This window comes from Stylophora pistillata, chromosome 2, assembly GCF_964205215.1.
Source record: "Stylophora pistillata chromosome 2, jaStyPist1.2, whole genome shotgun sequence".
Taxonomy (NCBI): Eukaryota; Metazoa; Cnidaria; class Anthozoa; order Scleractinia; family Pocilloporidae; genus Stylophora; species Stylophora pistillata.
In genome coordinates, this window is record NC_142520.1 from 48449878 (window position 1) to 48477135 (window position 27258).

The 27258-nt window shown below is 40.0% G+C and overlaps 1 protein-coding gene and 1 pseudogene across 2 annotated transcripts; both read right to left on the reverse strand.

Moving 5' to 3' along the window:
- Positions 1-6549: 6549 nt before the first annotated feature.
- LOC111330458 (uncharacterized) lies at positions 6550-21295 on the reverse strand. Its single transcript, XM_088748074.1, has 5 exons — positions 21049-21295; positions 18709-19443; positions 17955-18230; positions 17506-17597; positions 6550-7834 (listed from the first exon to the last, which is right to left on the reverse strand). Exons 1-5 carry the CDS (start codon positions 21278-21280, stop codon positions 7169-7171), a joined length of 2001 nt encoding a protein of 666 aa, XP_088604200.1. The 5' UTR covers positions 21281-21295; the 3' UTR covers positions 6550-7168.
- A 3204-nt stretch (positions 21296-24499) lies between these two features.
- On the reverse strand, positions 24500-26961 carry LOC148739997 (uncharacterized; annotated as a pseudogene). The gene is made up of 2 exons (XR_015996841.1): positions 26073-26961; positions 24500-25156 (listed from the first exon to the last, which is right to left on the reverse strand). The product of XR_015996841.1 is annotated as an uncharacterized LOC148739997 (transcript).
- Between the last annotated feature and the right edge of the window lie 297 nt (positions 26962-27258).

Below are 27258 nucleotides of genomic sequence, written 5' to 3' on the forward strand. Positions count from 1 at the left end.
CTCGTACCAGTTTCCTCGCGCGGGGAACAGGTCACTCTTGCGTGAGAGAAACGTGCGAAGGAAGCGCGAGATCAAAAGATGAAAATTCAAAACAAAGATGGCGGCGCTTGGAATTTTTTCTACTTTTGTGAGAAGTTTACCTAAGAGCTTGTATTTGATGTGTTGAGCGGCCAATGTGAATGGAGGAGATAGAAACTAAGATAACGAAGACGATTTTCGGAGAAATAAAGGTTGCTTCACTTCACATTTAAGAGAAATATTCAACCGATATGAAATCTTGCGACGGCGAAAAAAGAAGAACTCAAGTGAAGGATAATCTACCTGAGGTGGAAGAAGACTTTGAAACTTCAAGGACAATTATATGATATAGCCAGAAGTCATGTGTAGGATTTTTAAGATGAGCTCGGGAGGCTGTCTTTGATGGCTGTTTAATGATTTTCTTAGCAGTAAACGTCTGTATAAAACATCAGATCTTAGGTGCTCGCGCGAGCACACTCAATTGTCAGCGGTAGCTAAAGCAGATCATGAGCAAATGTCGATCTTATAGAATCCAGATTTTTAAATGCACGAGAACGCGCGTGGAAATTGCTAAACTCACGGAAGCTATTGCATGAAAACAAGTCCGGTGACCCCTTCTTTTTATTGTTCCAATATGATAATAACGTCGAAAGGAATGATCAGAAAAAAAACTAGAAAATTCTACGGAAGGAAATTTGCGATGTGTGAAAATTGCCCTTTTTGTAGATTTTCTGAAATTCCGCTCCGTAGAATTTTTTTAAAAATCTTTGTGCATTTTCCTTTTCAAGTGCCAAAAGCAATCACTGAAAAAAATCAGGGGGTCATCGGGTTAGTTTTCGAATTATTTAAGCCACAAGCTAAAAAATGCGTCTGAATAAGCCTATGAAAGCGTTTCCATGGAAACTGCTAGTGACGAAATGACACTTATTTTTGGATAACCAATGATTATGTAATTCAACCCCGTAAAAGTGTTCAACTGGCCTTGGTCAGTCTTTCTGTTGTATTCTTTTAAAGTTACAAACCATCAAAAAGATGAAAACCGGTACGAGCCACCTTAAGTTTATCAAGTAAACATAATCTCTCTCCAAGTGATCAGCATCGAAGGAGTTAAATCGCTATCTAAACACGCTCAAGGTCGACGGCTCACTGTGGAAAGACAAAAATGTTTATTTGATTTACAAATTAATGTCTATACTGGTGTTAAAAAAAAAGAACATCCCAAAAGACGTAAAAGTTGGCAACTTATATCCATAACTTCTACTTGTAAAGTGCTGAAAGCCTCCAGACTTCCAAAACCTGCGTTAGCTGAACACATGTATGACCCAATATGTGACCTTTGTACCCTGTTGATTCGGAGTAGTAGTATCAGACAGAGTAGCTCCAAGCTTACGCGGCCAGAAACCAATCCTCAGCCATCGACTGAGGTGGGGTCGGTGTTACGGGTTTTGCCGCCTTTTATTGTCAGTGGGCCCTGGGACCCACTCGGTCAGTTTAATCTCCCAGGCCCGTTCGGTTCACAGCTCGTGTGTTGCGTTTTTCAGTTTCGGTAGGTTTCACCTTAATTTATCACCTCAGTTTTCCAGTTTATCATTCATCGTAGCACCATCTACGTAAGTTTTCATCGTTGCGTTATTTTATTGTTTTTGCCTTGTCGTATTTTCTGTTTTCTGTTTTCTTTTCATCGTTTTCTGTATTTTATTTACCTGTAGTTTCACCATTCGACACTGAAGGAAAAAAAAACCATCGATTGGTACACTCTTCGTGTCTCGGTTGAACACTACGCTAAGAACGCGATAGTCGGAGGATTTTACGGGGATCACGTGGCTTTCAGGGGGAACAAGAAGGGGGCAGTGGTCGTTAACAGATTGTATACGGGGGAAATATAGAAAATTGACTGCCAACGAGAGGATAATTAAAATACTTAAGAACCGATAAAACTTTATTGTAACACAACAAACTCCTCCGACTCTCCCACTCACCCCCCGGGCGACTGGTCCCTTACGTGTGATTTGGAATGTATTTATTTAGTTTAGGCATCAAGCGAACTTGGTTAAGCATTCAACAGCCTTAACATACTTTCGTAATTCATTTTCTGAGTTTATAGTTATCAGCTCAACCCCTCAGAGCAATCCTCTCTCGACATCTCATTCTAGACCGTTGAGACAGTCCCATCGCAGTGAATAATAGTTCACTGAAGTATAAGAAAAGAGTTTTGTCAAGTCATCTATATGTATAACCCGTAGAATTGCATGCAATGTTATATGCTAGTTATAATACAATTTTTTCTTTACATGAAAAAGGAAGTATTACAATTGCAAGAAGGGAACTATTATATCTTACCAGCTACTGGATCTTCCCGTTTAGAGGGTCACCTATATCCCTTTGTAAAACTCAGTCTCGTGCAAATAATATTTGGCCTTTTCACGCATCACAAGTAATATCCAAAACTCTTTCACGTTCTCGCCAAACTTAAGACAATCACCGTCGTTGAATTACTATTTTTACTTTTCTAGTCTTGATGAGACTAACAAGACAGTATATAGCAAAAAAATTATGAGCTCACTGTACGGCAAATACCGACCTATTCATCCAGGCAACAGGATGATGCTTTTCGTTCATTTGACTACAGCTTACTATGATCTCCATAAATATCAAAACGTTCATAATGCACGGCAAAAATTTTGGAGCTCATGAATAAACGCATGTTTGAGGCGGCTTAGCCATTTTTGTACATTTAATATTCTGTCTCGTAGGGAATCGAATTGTAGAAGCTAAACTGATTCATATCAAACTTCAAAGTCGTTTGGATCAAAGTCAGTAGTTTTATGCTTATCCGTGAAAGTTTTCAGCTCATTCTCGGCATTTTCATCTACTTGGTTCGTTATCTCCATAGATAGATAGACTGGTTTATTAAAATCACATCGCAGTAAAATACTGAATTGCGCAATTTTTTTCACAAACTACTACTATACTAATATAAAATGTGATAACTTAAAGTTCTGTTAAAAGTTCTCTACTGTCGCACCCTTCACGAAAAACAAATTAGCAAAACGCTTTGTCTTGGCTGCTGGTACATTAAACGTTCTTTGGCGCCTTAAATTATACGGAGGGCTATGGGCTTCAGGAATTAAGTAATGTAGTTTACTGTTCTGATTCTCGCTGATTGATTTAAATAACGACTTTGTAACGTCTTCGTGATGTTCCCTGATAGAAGTCAAACAGGCGCGCTCTAACACTTCCCCTTACGGCATTTTTAGGAAAATTACACGCCAGAGCTCTCTTCTGAACTTTGTACAGCTAAAATGCGCAGTTCATTCATTTTCGTTCGCTTGTTGATCGCCTCCATCCTCAAGAACAGCGTAAAAATCAGTAGAATTTAATTGAAACAAAGAACCGAAGAACCTCTGCGAAAGGTATCGCTTGAGCATTTTGTGGGAGGTTTCTTTGTGGGGTCCATCGTAGCTACAAGGGAATTCGAATGAACAGCTCTTCTGATTAACAAACTAAACTCAACTGTTGCAAGATAAGACTTGTTTATTTGAACTGTGTAACTGGTATAATAAAGAACACGTCCAGGCGAGATGTAAAGTAAACCGTTATTGATTTCAATTTCTGTCATTACGTCACAAAGGTAAGAGTCCCGAAGCCTGACCCGACGCTAAAATGAAGCTGGCTTTCGGAATGGGTGTGGTCGCGAAGGTAATAAATGTTTTGATGTGAGGGATTACTGTGTATCTTTACAGATTGTGCCGTATTTTGACGAGCCCTTCGGGCGAGTCAAAATACAAACAAGAAAGTGCTTCATAAGAGATTTATTATCCGATAAGCCGGCAAATTGTTATTTCAGTGCGGGCAGATATTCGCGGCTATTTATTGACGGGGACTGGGTGACAGAAGTATGCGAAGCGGAACGGAATTGGCACGGAGATTTTATTATCGTCTAACTGCTTCGTTCGATTTATTTAATAAACTTGGATCAATATTTGCTAGCCATCCCGACTCTTCGTCGTCAGAAAAGTAATTTGTATTGTCCGCCATTTTATTTTTCGTAACTTCAATCCAATTCCTCGCTCGCGCGATGCGAGTTACCTGTCAAAATGGTTCTCTGGAGTACAAATACCGTGAGATATTTGTACTCGTTTGGACGTTATTGCTACTCTTTCTACTCTTCGAAGCACAGTTGGATAATGAGTGCCAGATATGTGCCGCTGGCCTCTCAGAACTCCTACCCCATCCTAGTCACTTTTGGGAAATTTAACGTCTTTTAAACCACGAATCCTTCTATACCTAATTAGAAGTTCTCCATTGGGGGGGGGGGGGGGGGTAAAATTGACGGTTGACGGTCATAAATGAGCCCTTTTGACGGTTGACGGTTAAATTTTAGGTCATTTGACGGTGATGTTAATTTTTTGGAATGTCGTTTCTAAAACGCGCGAATTTGGCCGTAATTTTTCATAATGACGCGTTTGCGGGAAACGTGTAACACCTTTTATCAATAAATGACCAAAGTTCTACGAAACAAGAAGTCAGTTCTGTCGCTAGCTAGGTTTACTCGTGAAGAGAAGTTAAAGGACTTCAAAATATGATAAAAATGCATAAATGCATTTTTGTGATATATCTAAACTTTTATTTATAAACAACAGAAGTTGACCCCAATTAGGGCAATGGTTTGGCTCTTAATTAAGGATATCTGAGACATTTGACGGCTAACATTGGTTCACTTATTTGACGTTTTCACGGTGAAAATATTGCGTTTTTGATGGCTGATGGTTAGTATTTTGGCCATTTGACGGTTGACGGTTAACCCTATTTGAGACCCTCTAATTACTCGGGATAGGGTTAGGGGAAACGCACGAGTTGAAATTTCAGCTTCGTTCATTTTTTTCGTTCGGTTGCAAATCGCAGTCAAAATGCACGCATATGCGACGTTCTTAATACTTTGATTGTTTCACGGGGTATTTATTTTATCATAATTAATTGTTAAGTTTAATGCGTGCGCTGTTTATCGTTACTGTTGCGCGCTCCGCGTAGATTAGGCAAATGCAGGTGCAAAGGAGGTTTCTTTAACAAGCCCGACTGAACGCAAATATGCAGCCTCAAATTTTATTCAATCCAAAGTGGCCGGGGCACAAAGGCTGCCGGAATATATCATACACTCCCAGGCCAGATATGACAGTAGAAAACGTGAGATTACATATCAACTGTAAGCAGAAAACCTCGGATAAAATATGCAAGTGATTTCTACGCAAGTGTCAGGTCTTTGATCATTTTCTTTTTCCTTGTGCTGAAGGAGACCAATATATCACCGGCTTATTTGTTTTTCGGTGAACCAGCAACTATCTCAAGCTTAACAAATAACAGGTCAAATATTTTGGTAGCCGTAAATCTTTGATATATATATATATATTTTAAAAACTCGTAGACTAGAAACACAACATGCCAAATGAATGTCAAAGTTGATCGCTGAACAAAATCGCAGGTGTGATCTGATCAAAGATGGGGATTGTCCTTTTGATTTACATCAGCTTTCAGGGCTTCAAATTATCTATTGGCATCAACACATATCATGTAAGTCGATAAGTTTCACGCAGTGAAAGACCAATAATTTTGATCAATCTTTCTGAGAGCTCTCACCGCGTTTAATATTTCAACAAGGCAACGAAGCAAATCGAATCTGGTACATTGTTGACATAATGGCCACTGATCTAACAAATGATTTCACGCCAAAATTTGCAACTGAGGCACCACAGATACATGTATGTTCTATCAATTTTCTTCCTAGATTTCTTTAGTGAGAAAGTTCGACATGCACCCTTGATGTTCACCATCAACTGTTGCGTTTCCTCAAGAATGATCCAAATATGGCTGCGAAGAAAAGTTCCAAAAACGGGCTCATCTTGCGCGATTGAAATATTCTCTCCTCGTTCATGTTTAAACGATACTCTTTGGGAAATTCCTTGCAAATCTCAAGTTTTTTTAAGGTATTAAAACAAAGATGTTGTTTACGGAATTTTGATGATACAGACCAAAAAGCGGGAGTTAGATGTAAATTTCACATCAGCATGGGTTATGAAATCAGTTGCCCCAAAATTTTATTATTACTTTTGGAAGTCCAGTGAAGGCTTTCACTGCCCATGTAGAAATAATAATCAGAAGGGATTTTTCATCAGAGATATTGGGCCTTAAAATACCCTTATATTTTGTACTTGTCAAAACCTGAAAAAGTCGTCTTTTCTTAAGGGAGAGGTAAGGGAAAAAATGAAATGCAAATGTTAAAACAGTTCAATTTTCTTGAAGTGTAAGTCTGATGGATAAAGAAAACAACCCAGTTGATTGAGTTTGCAGATGGCTTTTCGGTTTGTCACAGCAGCAATGCAACTTTAGCTAATAATTATGCCCAAAAATGCAGGAAATGGGGGGTTTTCCCAAGGGGACCCTATATCTCCTAAGGAATTAAATATTTTGGCCTAGTATTTTCACACATTTGTTAACTCATGATACTTGGAATTTGTAACAAGTTTGAGCCAAATCGGTGATTTGAGCTTTATTACCTCTTGTCCGGTTTTCTCGTGGGCACGTTTTTGATTAGATTTTACATAATCTTTTTAAACTGTTCAATGGATACTACACTCAGGCTTTTTCCTTGTTTTAAAGCTTTTTATTCATCCATTTATTTATCGTTTTATCTCATTTATTCATGCCAATTTAATAAAATATGGAGTGCTCGACGTAGCTTCAGAAAAATTTCTTGATAAACTATCCGGTTAAAACATTAAACACATCTTGCATAGTTTATCTCTGACATTACTAAAAAAAAATTAATGAATACTTCACATTTCCTAAAAAGATCGATGAGTTACGAGTCTGACTTAAATCCATTCTACTTAATTTGATTTTCGCAGAAAAATCCTATTGGGAATTAATTTGTTGCCAGTGAGAATCTAAAGATGTTTAAGGATCTTAGTCTTGTTGCTGCGGAGATGGTCAAGTTATTCTATATTTGCTTTAAGAGGAAAAAGATGCGCTTTTACAGACCATTTTAAAATGTTCATCTAACTTGGATCACAATGTGACATAAATTGAATAACGTCATCCTCTATAAAGTTCTCCTGGTCTAAACCAAGTCTGAAAAGTAATGCTCTAAATATGTTTAACGAATCCATAGGTTCAACGAGTAGGACTGGGATTTACTGGTTGAAATGCGACTACCACCACCATTACCATAACCAAAATCTTGTTCACTTTGTTTTTTGTCATCAAAAGAGGCATCGTCAGCTTCTGTTATTCCAATCCCATGATCTGCACGATCACATTCTTGTCCTCCTCCACCAATCATCATCACTGATCCATCACCATAACCCACGTCACACCAGAAGCCGATCTTGTTGGCGCTTTGGATGTTTCCATTGCACTCAGCCTGTTGAAACCCGTCTGTTGACTTGTACTGTCCGCCATACTGAACCGTACAATTTCCCAGACACCGATTACTGGCCCAGACTTTCCCATTTCTAAAGTCGCCATAACTTGTGATTTTCGATCGGAATGTTTGTCCACCCAAACAGCCACCTGTGGTCTGTAACAGAGGGGTGTGGCTGGAGTCGTCACTGCGCGTGATCTTAAATTCGCTTCCTCTGATCAACCAAAATGCTGGTGAGATCATGTCAGCGTTTGTGAAGGGACTATTTGTCTTTCCCGTGGCAACTTTCTTGTCGTACCACCAATATCCGGTATCAGCCATCCAGTTCTTGATATCATAATTTGAGAATCGGGCAATAAGAGTCCAACCTTTACCGTCTGTTGTCATGTCACAGTAGACCTACAGTAATATTAAAAGAAAAATAAAAGTGATTAACGGATACCGAACCGTTGAAAAAGAGAATTTTTCAAATATTTTTTTCAACCATTCAAATTTTACTTTTTATTTTAATTCTATTTCCATCGCTGAAATAAGCACGCAAGACATTAAGCTTGACAAGTCAAAACGTATCGGCCAACATGTTTAGTTTTTCTGTATGAGCACCTGTCGGCTCGAAACAGTATACAGCTAGTATATTGACGGCGAGTCAGGCAACCACCTGTCTGAAATTGCCCCATGCCAATAGTCTTGTAGTAAGCTAGGACAGCGGTTGTATATGTAAAAACGTACATCCGGGGAAGTGTGAGCGCGGGAAGATTATTAAAGAACGTGTAATGTGTGTACTGTTGTTGTTCGCCCTCGTGGCTGCCTTTTGTGGTATACTTTTTCGCTTTTAGACCACTACAAATTGGCGACGAGGAGGTGGAAGCTGTAGAAAGAGCGCTTTCGCCTCTAGATTTTACAGGTTCTTCCTGTTAGGTCGCGGAACGATGGCGACAGGGAAAACGATCGTATCAGTATTACATTGATGGCAAGGGCATTATGAATCCTTCTCGGAAAACAGCTCAGTTACTTCATTTAGCAGGTATGGAAGTACAAGATATTTACGAATATATTCCAGATCCTGGACCACTGAATGCTATCGAGGATAATGAGTATGTGGTGTGTATGCGAAAGTTGGATGCTCATTTTCGAGCCCAGGACAATGTTCTGTACGAGCGTCATGTCTTTCGTCAACTTACGCCGACAAAGGGAGAGACCGCCGATAAGTTAATGGCTCGTTTACGTAAACAAGCTCGTGATAGTACTTTTGGTCCAACTTTGGAAGAAAATTTTCGGGATCAATTGATTGAAAAGTTGCCTGATGTTGAGCTAAAGAAGAAGCTATTAGAGGTCGTTAATATTACTCTGGAAGCAGCAATGGATAAAGTTCGAAAGTGGGAAGCCTCACACGAGCGGGCAAGTCAAATGGCCACACCAAGCCAAGAACCTGGAGCAGGTACTCATGCAGCTGAAGAACGTGCTGGGCGTGGAAACAAAGGGGAAAGCGGTTGTTTCAACTGTGGTAAAGAAGGTCATTTTGCCCAAAGTAAAAATTGTCCAGCCCGAGGTCGCAAGTGAAGCAAGTGTGGTTGTAAATGCGTGACTTTTAATGCGTGACTTTGAACTTGTGTTACATTTCAGTTACAGTTGGCCTTTTTGCCATTTGATTCCTTCGGATAGTTTTTCTCTCCCGCTGATTTTTAGTTGTTGCATCGTACGCTCTTTTACTGTTCACTGTTCCTCATCCGGCGTCCATCCTAAGTTTACCTCTTAAGTTTTGGTATCAAGCCGCCGGCGTATAGGGACCGATATGTAAGTTATATTCGTTTGTTTTAACTTTTGTAGCTTGCTCCATTTATGAAGGTAGCGTTTCTTTTTTTATATCTTATGCTTTTGTGTGTGTTATTTTCTCGCCGCCTTGTATCGTCAAGAGGCTATTTCTTGTAATAGTTTTCCTTTATCTCGTTTCGAGCAAGCTCTTTCGTCTTTATTTGTTAGTATATTTTGCTTTGCCGTGGTACTTAGTTCATTTATTAGTTCTTTTCACTATGTTAGATTTATTTACGCTGTTGAGTCACCACGTGTTTAATTGAGGACAATTGGTTATACAAGTCTCCCTTTTTAATTCGCTTACAGTTTACGAGATTGATTAAAGCTAAGTCTTCGTAACGTATCCCCTGGTTTGGTTGCTATTTTCTCCGGACGCGATTTTCTCGGCGCTTCATTTGGCCTTGATGTTCGCTTGCCGCTACTGTGGTAAATATGGTCATTATGCGAGATATGTATGTCAGTATTGCTGAGGACCGGACTGCAAACAGAAACCTGGTCGGCTTTTGTGATCGATCTTGCCTTGCTAATAAAATCACGAAACCGACACGCGTTACTGACAAAACAAAGAGCCTTCTCGATGTCATTCTTACAAGTAACAATGAGCGATTTGTAGCTTCAGGCAATTTGCACCTTGGTTTGAGCGACCACGACTTGGTGTTTGTTGTAGCAAAAACAAAATTCCACGTCCAAAACCACGCTTTGTTGAACACCGCAACATGAAGCATTTTGATCATGAGAAGTTCCAGGCGGACCTGAGTGAAACTCCTTGGGGGACGGCTTTTTGTTTCTCGGATGTGAATGATGTATGGGGTCATTGGAGCAATCTGTTTAAAGACGTTCTTGATAGGCACGCATCTATTAAGAAAAAATGGGTGAGCGGTAATCAGCTTCCTTGGATCATTCCTCAAATCCAACGTGAAATTGCTCTGCGAAACAGGCTTTTCAAAAGATACAGAAAAAACCCAAAGGACAATATATGGATTGCTTATAAGAAACAGCGTAATAAATTAACTTCACTTAAGCGCAACGGATTAAGTAAATTCTGTTACGACACGGCATCGGGAGCGAAACATCCTGGTCAATTTTGAAAGAAAATGAAGCCTCTTCTTCCTAACTCTGGCATAAATAAACTAAGTAACATAACTCTTCTTGAGAACGGTGTGGTCACGACGGAACCCAGGCAGGTGGTGGAAATATTTAATAGCTATTTCGCCAATGTAGTTTCAACAAATCACCGTGAAAATGACTTCAACGATCATCAAAGTGTAAATCTAATTGCTAGCAAAATGCTGCTAGATCAGTTTGTCTTCCAGCCTGTGAGCTGCGGCTATGTTCGTCAAATCTTAGACAATCTAAATCCCCGGAAGGCTGTTGGCGTAGATGGAATTTCCCCGCGTCTCTTAAGGCTCGCTGCTCCCATCCTAACGGAGGAGATAACACAGCTGATAAACTATCTGATTATGAACCAATCATGGCCAACCGAATGGAAGGGTAGGAACTTGACACCGCTATTTAAAAAAGGTGAGGATACACGCAAAGAAAATTATCGTCTTTCCATTCTTACCGCCATTTGTAAAGTGTACGAGAAGGTTGTGTTTGACCAACTGTAGGGCGCCTTCCATGAACATCTTTCTCCGAATCTATCTGGGTTCTTGAAGAAACACTCTTGTTGCACCGCACTCTTGAAGATGACTGAGGACTGGAGGCGACGCCTTGACAAAAGGGAGGCAGTTATAGCCGTGGCAGTGGACCTGTCCAAAGCATTTGATTCTGTTAACCATAACCTCCCATTGGCTAAATTAAAAGCGTATGGCTCCTCTCCGTCTGCATTAAACTTGATTTCTTCCAATTTGTTGGGGCGAAGACAGCGAGTTAAGCTGTCCGGTGTTTGCTCCAGCTACTCAGAAGTAATGGCGGGCGTCCTCCAAGGGTCCCTCCTCGGACCGCTGTTGTTTAACATTTATATAAATGACTTGAACTACGCCATACCGGATGTACGTCTAAGGTTATACGCCGACGACACAACTATGTATGCTTCGGACGTCTCGCCCTTGGTTCTCGAATTTGTAGTGAATAATGGTCTTGAGCGGTTATCATCGTGGTTTGGAGAGAATCATCTGGTGATCAACATCACAAAGACGCAAGCAGAACCCATTGGTCCCTTTAAGTACAGTTAAGACCTGGCCATACATAGCACTGTCATTGGGACACTGCCATGTATCAAAATACGTGGCGTTGAACTGGATAGCATGCTATTTTTCAAGGATCACATTACTAAATAGCTTCAAAAGGTATACGCTAAAAGTGGCGCACTTAGGAGAATCAGGCGTTTAGTCACTGGCAATCTTACGTTAAGGCTCTATAAAACTTTCATCCTCCCTCATTTTGAATACTGTTGCCCACTCTTTCTTGGATTGGGGAAAGTGCAAGCGAATCGGCTAGAAGATGCCAACTAATACATTTTTAGATCACTTCTAGGTTATCGCAAGTCTACCCTTTATGATGAATTGCTGCGAATCTTGAATATGGAAACGTTAGACCAGAGAAGGAAACAACAATCCCCTATTCTGTTATAGAAATGTTTGCATAACGACGGTCCCAAATATATCAGAGTTTTTTTGAGTTTTAGGGAAACAATCTGAGAGGAACCGGCATGAATTTGTACGCACCGAAATTTAATTGAAATTTTATGAAAACATCTTTCATTTATACGTGTGCGCAGCTGTGGAATGGATTACCTACAAGTGTAAAACTGGCTGATAATATCAACCTTTTTAAGAAGCTATTGAGAACATTGAAACTTTAGCTGCTTCTCCATTTTATACTTGTATTTAAGTGACTCTCAATTTCATTGTACAAACATAATTTTTAATCTTTATTTTAAATTATTTAAGCTATTGCTTTACCATTTTATATCTGTATTTAAGTGACTTTGAATTTTACTGTACAAACTTAAATTTTAATATTAATTGTTAGTTATTTCAATTTCTAATCAATTAGGTCTTGACAGTATGTATTAGGTCTTTTAGATTCTTAATCTTAGAGGCACGTACGTACTTTGAACGAGCTCTATGAGCTCCTTGACGCTACGTGGGTAAATAAAGTATTGATTGATTGATTGAACACCCAACAACTGGGAGGTAGACAGCAGCGTCATGGTAAGGGGAGACAGGCCAATCATGTTGAGTATCATTGTAACGAGTCAGGTGAGGATGACAGTTTTGCTTTTACTATAGAAGAACAGACATGTGCTATGTCAAATTTCGCTGAGCCCGTTATCTCAGTTAAGATTGATGGAATCAGCTGAGATGTGTTGATTGATGCAGGTTCTGCAAGTAACCTCATCAGTAAAGATACACTGCAGGAACTTAAGTATCAGGGGCTGAAAATTTAATTAAAACCTTGTGTAAAGAGATTGTATGCTTATGGGGGTCGAGAACTTAAAATTGAGGGCCAGTTTCAGACAGAAGTTTCCGTACCCAAAGCAAAGGTTGTGGCAGATTTCATTGTTGTTGAATCTGGGCGTTGTTTGCTGGGATATTCGTCCGCCACAGATCTTGGATTCCTTCGTGTGGATCTCTCGGGAACTCTCGGGACAGGAGACTGTAACACTGTTGATGATACCTTCATGGGAAAACTCAAAGCAAAATACCCCAGTGTATTCCAGGGAATTGGAAAGCTTAAATATTATCAGTTTACATTGACCCCAGTGCAACTCCAGTGTTTAAAAAAATGCAACGAGTACGTTTTTCTGTAAAGGACAAAGTAATTGCCAAGGTTAACGAACTCCTTGAAAAGGACATAATTGAGGAAGTCGAGGGGCCTACGGTGTGGGTAAGGCCAGTCGTTGTTGCTCCTAATTCAAACCGTCCGGGGACATAAGGTTGTGTGTCGATATGCAGAGAGCCAACGAGGGCATTATTTGAAAAAGATTACCTATACCAACCACAGATGAAGTCCTTGAAAGTCTTAATGGGAGGTGTTTTCTCGAAGTTAGATTTAAGGTGGAGTTTTCACCAAATTGAGTTGGATCCTGACTCAAGGGATATCACTGCTATTGCCACCCATGATGGTATATTCCGCCACAAACGTTTCAGTATTGGTGTATAAGCCGCACCAGAGAAGTACCAGCATATCATCATCCAGTCAATGGCGGGTCTACAAGGGGTGTCAAACATAGCAGATGATCTCATATTTCATGGTCGAGACACTGAGAAACACGATAAGAACTTACACAGTGTGTTGCAACGTCTTATTGAGAAGCAGCTGACTTTGAATGCTGAAAAGTGCACCTTCCGAATGACTAAAGTGGTATTCATGGGTCTTTCTCTGAGCAAACATGGCATCGGCCCAACGGAGGAAAAAGTCAGAGGAATTGCAGAGGCAAGTCAGCCTCAGACACCCTCAGAAGTCCGTAGCTTCTTGGGGCTCGTTGGATTCAGTGCCAGGTTTATACCAGATTTTGCTACCACTACTGATCTCCTCAGAAAACTTGCAAGGAAAGGGGAACCGTTCGTGTGGGGCAAGGAGCAGGAGCAATCATATCAGAGATTGAAGAGTCTAGTTGAAAGTACACCAGTCCTAGCTTACTTCGATTAGGACACACCCACCCGTGTTATTGCTGATACAGGTCCTGTTGGGCTTGGCGCCGTGCTGGTGCAAGAAAAGAATGGGTAAAGCCGTGCCGTCTGTTATGCTAGTCGTAGTTTGAGTCAATTGGAGCGTCCTTATAGTCAGACAGAAAAGGATGCACTAGCCTTGGTCTGGGCGTGTGGACGCTTCCACCTCTACTTGTGCGGGCTTCCACAGTTTGATCTGGTGACAGACCATGAAGCACTTAAAGTCATCTACTCAAGGAAGTCTAAACCTTCAGTCAGAATAGAGCACTGGGTTATGCGTTTACAACCGTACAACTATCAAGTTTGCTACGTGCCTTCAAGAAAAAAAAACATCGCAGATGCCCTTTCCCGACTGACGAAGATACCTGCTTCAGACAAGTCCGTGGAAGATGCTGGATATATACGCATGATAGCTCTACATGCTGTCCCTGCTGCATTGAGAATCAAAGAGATTGAACAAGTCTCAGCACAAGACTCTGAGTTGCAAGCAATGAGGAATTGCCTCATCGAAGAGAAATCGGACAATGCCCCAAAGCAGTATTTGCCAGTGCGCAATGAGTTGACTTTTATTGGGCATGTAATTCTCCGGGGGACAAGAATTGTTATACCCTAAGCACTTCGCAGGAGATTCGTCAGTTTGGCCCCCGAGGGGCACCAAGGAGTCATAAAGACAAAGGAGAGACTTAAAACGAAGGTATGGTGGCCTGCTATGGATCGTCATGCCGAGAAAAGATGTGGAGAGTGTTACGGGTGCCAGATGGGTACAAAGAACGTTCCACCCCCACCACTGAGGTCAACAGCATTACCCAACCAACCATGGGAAGAAGTAACTGTGGATCTAATTGGTCCGTTACCTTCTGGAGAACATTTTTTAGTTCTCGTTGATTATTACAGCCGGTGGATAGAAGTTGATGTTATCCGAACAACTTCCAGCCAAACCATCATTCATTGCTTGGATGCCCAATTTGCCAGACATGGGTTGCCTAAAGGTCTGCGTACCGACAATGGCTTAAATCTTGTATCTAAAGAAGTAGAAGATTACTTGAATGAAATGGGGATTGAAGACCGTTACACAACACCTCTATGACCAAGAGCTAATGGTGAGGTAGAGAGGCAAAACAGGTCGCTTCTGAAGTCCACGAGAGCAGCCCATGGAGAAGGAAAGAGTTGGAGAGAGGAGCTAAACAGGTTCCTTTTGGCGTACAGGTCCACGCCACATTCAACCACAGGAAAGAGTCCTGCCGAGTTATTGTTTATGAGAAAGCTAACAACTAAAATGCCTGATCTAGTCAATGTTGAAGAGGAGGAGGTAGAAGTGAGCGATCAAGCCGTCCGTGATCGGGACAATCAGAGAAAGCAGTCTAGCAAGGACTATGTGGACAAGACGTTCCATGCCAGAGATCGAAATGTGAGAGAAGGAGACAGTGTTCTCCTTGAGAAGAAGAAAGAAAATAGGCTGCCCCCTTGCTATGAGAAGGAACCATATCAGGTGATGTCTCGACAAGGGGACCAGGTGGTGTTGCGATCGCCTCAAGGTGTCCAGCACAAACGCAACCTTCAGCATATTAAGCCCTTCAATATGCCAGATGTAGAAGAACAGAAAGCGCCACCAAAGGACGCTGAGCCACGGACTGAACCTAAGTCATTTGAGAGGCCACCTATGGCAAAGGATCAAGTACCAATGGCTGAATCACCACCAGAAGATGTACCTTCTACTGCACCTACAGCTGAGCAGCATGTAAGAGGATCCGGCAGAATTACGAGCCGTCCGAAGGCTCTGAGTGACTACGTTCTGTATTAAAACTAGTGACATTGGCATTTTCATATTACTGTTCGTTGTTATTACATGAGTGACATTGAAACGTTGTTTTATGAGCCGAATGGCAAAGGCTATGTTTGTGTTTAGCGTGACTTTTGTCTTGAACATTTGGATTTGAACTGAACTTTAACGGTGTCTAAAGAAACTGGAAGTTTGTAATGTTTCTGACTTTCGAGGTCAACTATCTAAGTAAAGAAAGAGAGGGAATGTAGTATGCTAGGACGGCGGTTGTATTTGCAAAAGTATACATTCGGGGAAATGTGAGCGCGGGAAGATTATTAAAAAAACGTGTGCTTTGTGTACTGTCGTTGTTCGCCTTCGTGGCTGCCTTTTGTGGCATACTTTTTCGCTTTTAGACACTACAAGCCTGCATTGTTGTCGGTTTCGTTCATGCTTCGCGGTTTTACTTGCATAAGCCGACGAGCGGCGAAGCTTTCTGAAATGGGAGTGAGCGATGCTTTATTCGGCACATCTTTAGATATCCATCTGACGCAACCAATCAAATAACGGCTTGTAGCAACTAATCGGCTATTTTTTCTCAGAGAGGTAGAGCCATGATCCCCACAGGTTGGTTGCAATTAAGCAAACTGCAGTTAAAAAATCAGACTTTGGGGGGATTTGAACGATGAACCTACAAACTTAAACCTTGCTTGCAATGCATGGCTTCGTGGGTCAGTTTTTAAGAACATCCAACTGGTATCTGGGAGGCACAGGTTTGAATTCTGTCAAAGCCTCCATTTTTTCTGGCTTCTTTTTGCAATTCCTTTAAATGAATTAGGAATTTAGTAAAACTTGTCTAGCGTCTTGAGTGTGGCTTCGGTACTCAGTTGGTAAAATAGAGCCAAAATAGTACCTGGGAAGCCCAAGTTTCATTCACCTTAAAGGCCAAACTTTTTTTCAGGCTTCTTTACAGCAATTTCTTTAATTAGATTTCCTGTGCGGGGATCATTTATTCACCACTTTATCATCCGAAGGTCCAGCAAAATACTATGTATTTCCTTTCTCTTCAGAGCAATAACCGTTAAAATCATACTCTTGCCAAAGCTGGTGGGTGGTATAGCTTCAACATCCTCTCGTTGACCAAAGCTCTCCTTACAACAAATTTTCGCTCTCTTCGTGACGCAGATTCAGAAAAAAAACAGCTGAGGGTTTGTTTTCATCCACTTTTTTTTGCTTAGGTTCGCTATTAACATATCCCTAATTCGCGAAAAGTATTCTTAATTGTTCCTTTTAACTCCTTTGTGATATGACCCTAACATTTGATTGACACCTTAAAATTTCCGTTCAGGTGTTGAACGGAAAAAAGACTGAAGAACCACCCCATTTTCAGCGTGCGAGTTTAAAACTGTTACCCTTTCCAAACCTCACGCGGATTCGCCGCCCATCGCTTTTGCGCACACAGTCAACGCACACAAAACGGCAGACTACGCAGACTAGTGCCCCTACTCAGGAAGTTCCTATTGTTGGGTGGTGTAAGGTGACTTTAGATTTTAAATTTTTTTATGGTCCTGCTGGCGTAACTCGAATTCATATAGATTAGCCAAGGACTTCACTTTTTTGTACTTTTTCGTATTTCATATCTGTTCTTGTTTTCCACCCGAAAGTCGCAGATAATCTTGCAGTTGTACTGTTAGTTTTGTTTTAGCTATAGCGAATTGGAATGGACGAAAAAAGTATCGCAGAAATGGCCAATAGTACAGAACGAGCTCAAGCCTTTGCTTTCTTGAACATTGAACTGATTTACATACATTAGCTTGGTTCCCTCGCTGATTCGTAGAAGGAAAACAGGTCGTCTTCAATTGATCATAGTTGATACTTACAGCAAAGGTCGTTTTAGTGCTTTTATCATGGATATAGTAGATCCCGTCAGATAAACCAGCTTGATCCCTTCGAATCAACTGACATGAAATACCTAGAAGAACAGAATAAAATTGTGAATGACTTCGAAAGTCAAATGCAACTTGTGGTATATACGGAGGTAAGTTGGGTGACAGTCCAGTTTACCAATTCAAAAGCAGGTCTACAATCAGCAACTGTAAAATAAACCAAAGAACTCGAGAACTACTGCGTTAAACATAATACGATTATTTTGTGAGATAATTCTTTGTAGGGCACTTATCAGCTTTATGGAAATTCTCCTGAACAGCTTTCTCAATTAATAAACTAAATTTTTACTTTAGCTGCTGGTTAGTTGTTCTTCTGCAATTATTATGACAAGAACTCGTTGACACAAGACATAGGTAAGCTGTTATCAAAACTAATGTCATACCAATAAATCTCGTTGCAATCACCGTGGTAACTGTCTCTGCCAATCCTAATCTGCTGGTGGCCCGGCAGATGTAGTCTCCTTCAGCGTTTTCTTTATCTGTGTTAACTAGGAGACATCTGTCTTCCTGGTTAACCGGGATGGAAACAGATTGTTTTTGGGCTCGGTACCATTCAATTCTGGGAGGTGGAGAACCTGTAGCTTCACAACACAAGCTTGCAGTAGTTCCTTGCACCAAAATGACCTCTGAAGAAGGTTTGTTTGTAAATTTTGGTGACTCTGAATAAAAATGCAGACCAAGTAAATATGATTGGTAAGTACTAAAGTAGGTTAGTAAATTAGCTAAGTTAACGGGCGTGACATTTAAGGGGTAAAAGGAAGCAGTGTTATGCCGATGTGTTTGCTTGGAGAAAATTGAAAAAATACAATGAAGAAAAATGATACCATAAAATAATACAGACCCAATGAAATGATATTCTACTGTAAGTTATCTTTTTAATGTTAGCCAAATTTTGTCCTAGCCTTTGGCTGCATAATTATATCTATATAACTATGATATTATATCTATAATTACCCTTCTAGCGGTTTCAATAGTTGTCTTATGAGTTGGGAAAATGCTATACTGTGACGTCCAGTTTAAGGGCACGGACTGCTTGGCATCCGACGATGACCTCGTTACTCAACTAGAAAACATCCAACGATGACTTTGACCAAGGAAATTTAAACCTAGAAAGAGCTTTAAACTGAAACATCGTACCTTTTATCCGAAGCCTGCTTATTGTTCTTAACATTCCTAGACCAGTGCGAGCTGTACATATGTAAGATCCAACATGTGACCTTTGTACCTTGCTGATTCGAAGTGCACCTTCTTCCATACTAGCATCAGATAAGACACCTCCAAGTTTACGCCATGTTATCGTGGACGACGTCTGGCCTTGAACCCAACAGTAAAATATTGCTGTCTCGCCTGCAAAAACTTCCTGAGATACTGGATACACACTGATTCTCATAGGAACAACACATTCTCCCTTTGGTCCTTGAATACCAACCGATCCTTTGTTCCCTTTATTTCCTTTTGAGCCAATAGATCCTTTTCGTCCTTGAAGACCCTTCGCTCCCGTCTCTCCTTTTATCCCAGTTGCTCCAACAGACCCTTTGTCGCCTTTGTTTCCCTTTACTCCTTGAGGTCCCACAGGTCCTCGTATGCCACCCAAGCCTTGAGCCCCGATAGGCCCCGATGGGCCTGGTGGTCCTTCCTTTCCAGGGGCCCCTTTCTCTCCCTTATACCCGGGATATCCAAGGGCTCCTGGTGGTCCTGGAGGTCCTGCCTGGCATATACTGTGGGAGGATTTACAAACTTCACTGAGCTTGTTATTTATTTCCTTGCGGACTTGTTGTAAATTTATTGTTCCTACAGTTGGACTTAGAGCATTACTTCTTTTCTTCCTTTTGTAATGATCCACAGGATGTTTCCTCATTACACCTTCAAAATCTGTGTATCAGACAAGCGGAAAAAAGTTTCAAATACAATCAGAAAAAAAAAAAAAATAAAATAAAAAAAAGACATTTATTCATGTGGGACCTAGTCTTTCTTTGTCAAAACAATTTGATTCTATATCAGAAATTATCGCCTTTCAGATGTGAACAGAGCAGATCTCTCAGAAACCAATCGTTAGGCAGCATCGCCTGGGGTGGGTTCGGAGGATTTTGTGGGGATCACGTAGTTTTTAGGGGGGAACAAAGGGGGGGGGGGTTGCCTTTTAGGCATTGAGCGATGTTGGTCAAGCAGGGAGATGATTTTTATAAAGAGAAAAATTATTCTACGTTCACATTCAAATGAGTAAATTGAACGCATCCGATTACGTTGAAGATGATGATGAAAATGATAACTCGACTAAAAAGGAAAACTTACGGCTATAATTGTAACAAACCTAAGGAAATTGACGACTAGAATGAAAACGAAAAAAGGACCAACGACTTACAGATATTTCCTCCTATTAACGTCAACGGGCAGAGTGAAATAACTGATGATTTAGAATGAAACTGACTTGCCGTAATAAAGCCAACACTGTTATAATATACGTTGACAAACGAGTAACTAAAAGTATGATCAAGCGTGATCAAGGCGTAAATTTTAAATCAAGAGTAACGCACCTAAGTGAATGGTCACGCACGTTTGAATCTTGCACTTAGCATACATTTTTCATTCATTTTCTAAGTTTATCGATCAGCTCATAACCACTCAGAGCAATCCTCTCTCAACATTTCATTGTGGACTATTAAGACAGCCCCATCTCAGTGAATCCCTGATTTAAAGCATAGTGATTTTAATTCGTCAAGTCACGTATATGTATAACCCGTAGAAGGTATGGAGTGCTATGTTCTACTAGTCATATTATAATCCTATCTTTACATGAAAAAGGGAAGTATTACAAGTCAGGAACTGTTAGATGTGACCAATTAGATCTTCCTTTTCAGCTTTTTAATTTCATATATTATTTCTTTCAGTCTTCAGATAAATAAGTTAAGATCATACTCCCACTGTATAGCAAATACAGACGTATTCTTCCAGGCGAAATGATGATTTTTTTTTTACTGAAAATGATGCTTTTCGTTTGACTACAGCCTATAATGATCTTCATAATATTAAAATGTTCACAGTACACAGCAAAACTTTTGGAGCTTATCAATAAACACCATTTAAAGACAATTTGGTAATATCAACTAAGTTGAAATTGCAAATTGGCCACCGTAAAGAGTTATAAAGCTGACTTTTCGAGCGTTAGCCCTTCGTCAGAACGAAGACGCTCTGACGAAGGGCTAACGCTCGAAACGTCAGCTTTTTAACTCTTTACGGTGGCCAATTTACAATTTACAATTTCAACTTAGTTGATATTACCAAATTACCTTCTTACTTCCACCAACACAGCACCACAGTTTCCTTAGAAACTACCCCCTTTTACCATTTAAAGGCAGTTTAGCATTTTTTTTTTTTTATTTCATATTCTATCTCGCAAGGAATCTAATTGTAAAAGCCGAACTAATTCATGTCAAACTTCAAAGCTGTCTGGATCAAGGTGAATTGTTTTGTGCCTACCTATGAACGTTTTAGGCTTGTTCTTGACGTTTTCATCTGCTTTATTTGTCATCTTCATGCGACTTTCAACAGCTAAAATGCGCAGTTCGTTCATTGCCGTTCGCTTGTTGATCATCTCCATTCTCAAGAACAGCGCAACAATCAGTAGGATCGAAATGAAAGAAAGAACTGATGCGATCTTTCGAAAAACGTCGTCTGTACGTTTTTTTCGAGCTTCCTTTGTAGTGTCCATTGCAGCTTTACGAGACTTTTTGGGTCTTCTGGAAAATAACGATTGTAAACTACCTTTAAGAAGAACTGACTTATTTTCTTCCGCTGAAGATTTGAACTTCTTGTGTGACTGATGTGACGTGGCTAAAGTTTCCTGTTTATCTTATTCCTCTGTCGCGGCTGAGTTATTTGTAAATACAACACGCTTACGATTGAAAGCCGGGAACCTGCCAGTTGACCTCAAGTTGAACATAAATGCATAATGTATGTTTCACCTAGAATTTTTTATTTTTGTTTTTATTATTTTTTTTTTACGTGGACTCAAAGAGAGTTGTTCTATTGACCTCGTTGACGTGATAATCGATTAAAAAGGAATGCTTTGTTTTCCGTTGCCTCCTGTGACCTGCATTAATTTCGAAAAGTAAATCTCGAGATATATGATATTACACATGAAAATACTTCAATCAACGTACAAAAACATCTGAATAATTATTGAAAGTACAAAAAAGTGCGTCTTTGAATAGTCACATAGAGATGTTATTGAATAGTCTGACAGGTTAAAGAGTAAATTAAAAAAGTTTCCTTTATTAGACTACGAAAACAGGACTGAACCTCCTTGAAAATGAAGTTTGGAAGTGTATATTTTTGTCTTTGTTAATGAAGTTACACCGAGCAAGATATGGAATGGAGCATTCAAATTCACAATGGAAATTTTTTTTCAATCCTTACCAAGACCTCAAATTCTCAACCTCCCACTGCTTTATTTTTACATATGGAGGATCTCGTACCCAGACGTTTCACGGCCAAGTGATTGCAAGTTACAGTTACACTGTAAAACTGGGTATGAGGTACTTCATCATCCCTACAATAAGTCAGTATTGTATTCATCTAAAAGATCACCGCGTGAGTCCATAGCACAATACTTACGGCCACCGTTAGCCGTTTATTAGTTCAAGGGTGGTTACTGATGTTTACGATTTTGATTTTTGGATTAGTTCACAAAACGTTCAGAAAGCGGGAAATCCTCAAATGTCTGGTATTCTTCTTGAAGATGGAAAATCGTGTCTTGATATTTACCCCAGGGAAAGGGGAGGAGGACTTGGGTATATATCGTAGGTTTGTGCCACTTGCCTCTCCGAAGCCCTACCCATTATAGTTCATTTAATGGCCACTAATAGACCGTTACTCACAAAATTTAACAATTTTTGAAGCACGAATCTTACAGTTTCCAAATCTCTGATTACCAGAATTTTCTTACCCCCAAAATCACGAAAATACGTCGATCCATCACCTAGCAACTCTATTGAAGATGCAATTTCATTTTAGTGAATCCAGTAGTGAAAATGCGACGCCATCCACATCCCGACAAGCATATTACTAGGAAATGCCCCTTCCCCCCACCACTCGTTCATACCCGTTTGCTTCTTGATGACCTCCATACTCAAGTTCAGCGCAACAACCAGTAGAATTGAAATAAAAAAAAAAATTCCGATGAGCCGATGAGCTCTTTCGAAAAACGTGGATTTTAGACTTTGTGCAAGCTTTCTTTGTAGTGTCCATCGTAGCTTCTCACGAACATTAGGGTCTTCTGGTAAACAACATAAATAGTAAACTTTACAGAGAACTGACTTGCCTTCTTCCGCTGAAGATTTGCGCTTCCCATGCGAATGATATGGCTAAAATTTATAGTTTATTTCAATCCTAACTTTCAAGGCTGAGTTAATCGTAAACGTGATACGCTTAAAGTTAAGCTAAGTGAACGCTGGAAACCTGCCAGTTGACCTCAAATTGCCGTGGATTTTTTTTTTTTAATTTTTACATTTGGACCCAAAGGAAGTTACTGTATTGACCTCATTGTCGTGATGATCGATTAAAAAGATACGCTGCTTTTTTCGTTGTCTTCTGTGACCTGTATCAATTTCGCGTGATGAAATTAGAGAGATTTGATGCTACACAAAGAAAGTGGAACGTAGAAAAACATCGGAATAGAGAACGAAGCCAAAAAAGATAAGGCGTTTTTAGTAGTTACATGGAGATGTTGTTCAAGGGCCCAGACAGGTCAAAGAGAAAGCTGATTAGTTTTTCCTTTCTATTTTAAGGCAGACTAGGGGATCTTATGAGTCTAGCACCCAGACTTTTCACGGCCAAGGGGTTGAAAGATAAAGTTAAACTGTAGGATCTGGTTACGAGATAAGAATATTATATCGTCTAGGGAAATAGATAGGGTTTGAGAAGGCCTAAACTTTCGAAAGATTGAGAAACAAGATATGAAACATAAAAAGAAATCAAGGACAAAGAGTGTTTTCTTACTTGCTCGTTGCTCCCTTAGCTTTGAACTGAACATTTTCAATAGAACTTCTTTATTTAGTTTATTTTACCTTCCTAGAGAAAGCTGTATATCCTAGTTTTTTGACAAATTGTAAACTTTTATAAGTCCATTAGTACATTAGATCCTTAGATAAACAACTCCATAAGCTTTACAGCTTTAACAATTATCGTTTTATAATAAAGGATTTGATTAATTGACTGATCTTGATCCTGGTGTGGCTGAGAATGAAAACAGAACTGAACCAGGTCACGCAACTAGGTTTTCGGTGGGAATGGAGTTCAATCGTCTTTAACAGAATTTGAAAGAGGCGCTTTAGAAAATTGGCTACCAGCGAGAGGCTAGGAGATCAGTACAGTATTTTATTGTGACACAACAAGATTCCTCCGAACCCTCCCCTTTCTCTCCCCTCCCCCCTTCCTTTCCCTTCCCTTCCCCACCTCCTTTCAGGCGATAAAAAAACACCGGCTCCTTAGTTATTAGTTTCAGGTCTCCATCTGGTTTGCGGGACCATAGTGTGTCTAATCAATTAATGGCTTCCAATTCCTATTATCTCGATTGAAACATTTAAAAGATCTTACATCTTTTATTTCTGGCATCACTAAACAATTATCAGTGGATACTTCACATTTCCTTAAAAAAAATGAGTTGTGAGTCCGACTTAAAATCATTCCATTGAATATGATTTTCTCGAAAAGTTCTTATAGCATTTAAATTGTTGCCGGTGAGGATCTTAAGATGTTAAAAGCTTATAGAGTTCCGGCTGAGGTGATTGTCAAGTTATTTCATCTTTACTGTGAGAGGAAAAAGATGCGCTATTACTGACCCGCATTTTAAGATATTAATCAAACTTGGATTACAATGTGACATTAAATGAATAATTTTATCCTCTACAAAAATGAAAGGCTGATAATTTTAATGGATCCATAAGTTCAACGAGTAGGACCGGGATGGGGCGTAATTTGTTTGAGCACCATAACCAAAGTCACATTCAGTCTCATGGGTTCAAAGGTCAACAAAAGAAGCATCGCCAGCTTCTATGATTCCAATTCCATGATCTGCACGTGCACAGCTTCCTCCTCCACCAATCATCATCACTGATCCATCACCAGTACTCCAGTCACACCAGAAGCCGATCTTGTTGGCGCTTTCGATGTTTCCACTGCACTCGGCCTGTTGAAACCCATCTGTTGACTTGCACTGTCCGCCGTATTGAACCGTGCAACTTCCCAGACACCGATCACTGGCCAAGACTTTACTATTTTTAAAGTCACCATAACTACTGATTTTCGATCGGAATTGTTGTCAACCAAAACATTTCCCTGTTGTCTGCAACAGAGGGGTGTGGCTAGGGTCATCGCTACGTGGGATTTTTATTTCATTACAGCTGACCAACCAAAAGGCATGCGAGATCATATCAGCGTTTATTGAAGGGTTATTTGTCGTCCCATTGTCACTTTGCTGGTCATACCACCATCTGCCATCGTTACGCATCCAAATTTTGCCGTCGCTGTTTGAAATTCGAGCGACAAGGGTCCACGCTGTGCGATCTACCCCGATATCACAGTATACCTGGGGAGACAATAGGTATAGCTTGCGTATAAGAACAGCTTATACAGGAGGAGGAATAAAACAAATGAAAGCCCTTGCTTTAAGATGCACCTTCATGCAGATTTTTACTACTGACATGAGCCCAGTAATGGGCTCATGGTGGTGATAAACGTCTTCTGAGATTTACAGATAGACATTGAAAAAACAAAGAAAACTCATAATCATTCGAACGTTAAAGAATTGGATCAAGTTAAGTGATGTCAAGGAATTTAAGGGCAAACAAGCTTAAAAACTAGGTCTGAAAGGAAGTTCGCTGAAAAAAAAAAAAAACTTTTAAAAGGTTGACCAAGAAAAGAAGTAGATATTTTTCAAGAAAAAGAGCTTCTCGAAAATTTTGTGACTCACTAAATTTTTCTCTGTATGATGTATTCGACTCGTCTACTTAGCCTTTGGAATAAGTAACAACGTGTTTGCACTTTACCGAATAAAAGGTTTCTTAACTATTGCCCTTCTGGATGAAGAGAGATTTAAATTTCTTGAAACGTTGGCCTCAAGATCTAAAGTAGTGAGCGATAGACGATCAGCATTATTGAAAGTACTTGAATGGTATCATGCATCGGTCACTTTTGAGTGACGAAAATCTCCTTCTGAGGGGACTTTCCATTATAAGTCATTTTGTTATAAATTTTATCAGAAGCGTATAACTTTATGTCATACGCTTCTGATCATATCAAATATTAGTATAATTTCAAAGCTGAGCAAAGAATTTCCAGCGATCTGATTGGTCGAGCGGTTCCTTATATGACGCTATATAAACCACTCCACGCGGTTTATATAAAATGACGATATTCACCTCACCTTCGGCAAATAATTGCTAAATATAAATAGTTTATAACATTGAAAGATCAGATAAATGAAAAATACTAGATCAATTTACCATATATCTCAACGAGTTTGCTCTTAGTTCGTAAGTACCAGAATGCCTTGCTGAATATTTCGTAATGACCTCCTCGCAGGAAATAACTAAAGGCGGGAAACATCATCAATCAGTCCCTAACAAGGAGAAACACATGGCACAAACATCGCACCACAACTGTATCGAGCTCAATTGATAAATAAAGTGATACTTTAGCGCATGGTGCTATTAGCTTGAGCCGGCGTGTAGGGAGTTTGAAAAGTTTAATTACTGACTTTTACCGAGCAAAAACCTGTCTGAGAAGCTTCGAAAAGCGAAACAAATTTAGCTCCAGCGGGAGTTTCATTGCAGCATTACAGGCGAGTTTGTTAGATGGAAAATAGCTGTCACGGGTCTCGAATGTGATTTGCTAATGTCCATGATCGATTGTAAAAAAAAACAAAAAAATAAAAAACAAAAACAAAAAAGAAACGAAAATCACGAAACCATAGAAGTGAGTCTAGACAATCGAGGTTTAACTTTTGTCAAAATATAGTACTTTATTAGAAATTTTATGGACAATCCGTGGGAATTCTGCCCGGAAACATTGATATTCTGTTATGCATTTTGGCCAACCTGCTATTTTCCGGCCACGGAAGTCAAAAACAGCTATTGTCTCAGCTCAAACGGATTTACTTCGTTACACTAGTGATGAGAAAACGTCTCTAACTAAAACTTTTAAGGTTATAAAAAACTGACTCGATGATGATAGGTTAAGAAAAAATCCAAGTCCTTGAAAACATATATATATAGCCATATTTACCTGGTATCCTTTGGATACCTAACGTAGTAAAGGCTCTTTTTCGTCCAACTTATTACCGCCGCCATGTTAGCCCAATGGATAGTGCGCTGGACTGTTGTGCGGGAGATCGAGGGTTCGAGACCCAGCCGGACCAACACTCAATGTCTTAAATTAATTGAGAATAATTTGCTACCTTTCTATAACATCAAGAAATGGTTAGATATTCTAGTCTTCTTGGATAGGGACGAATAAATGGAGGTCCCGTCTCCTGCAGGGTTGGTGGTAAGAGACGTTAATTTCTCAGGGACGAGATTACTGTGTCATGGATGTCCTCCCATGGGGTGGGATGGGTGGGTTATTGGGCTCACAGTAATTCGTGCAAGCTGTTGCGGTGTTCCTGGCGGTTGGCGAAGCTAAACAAACTAA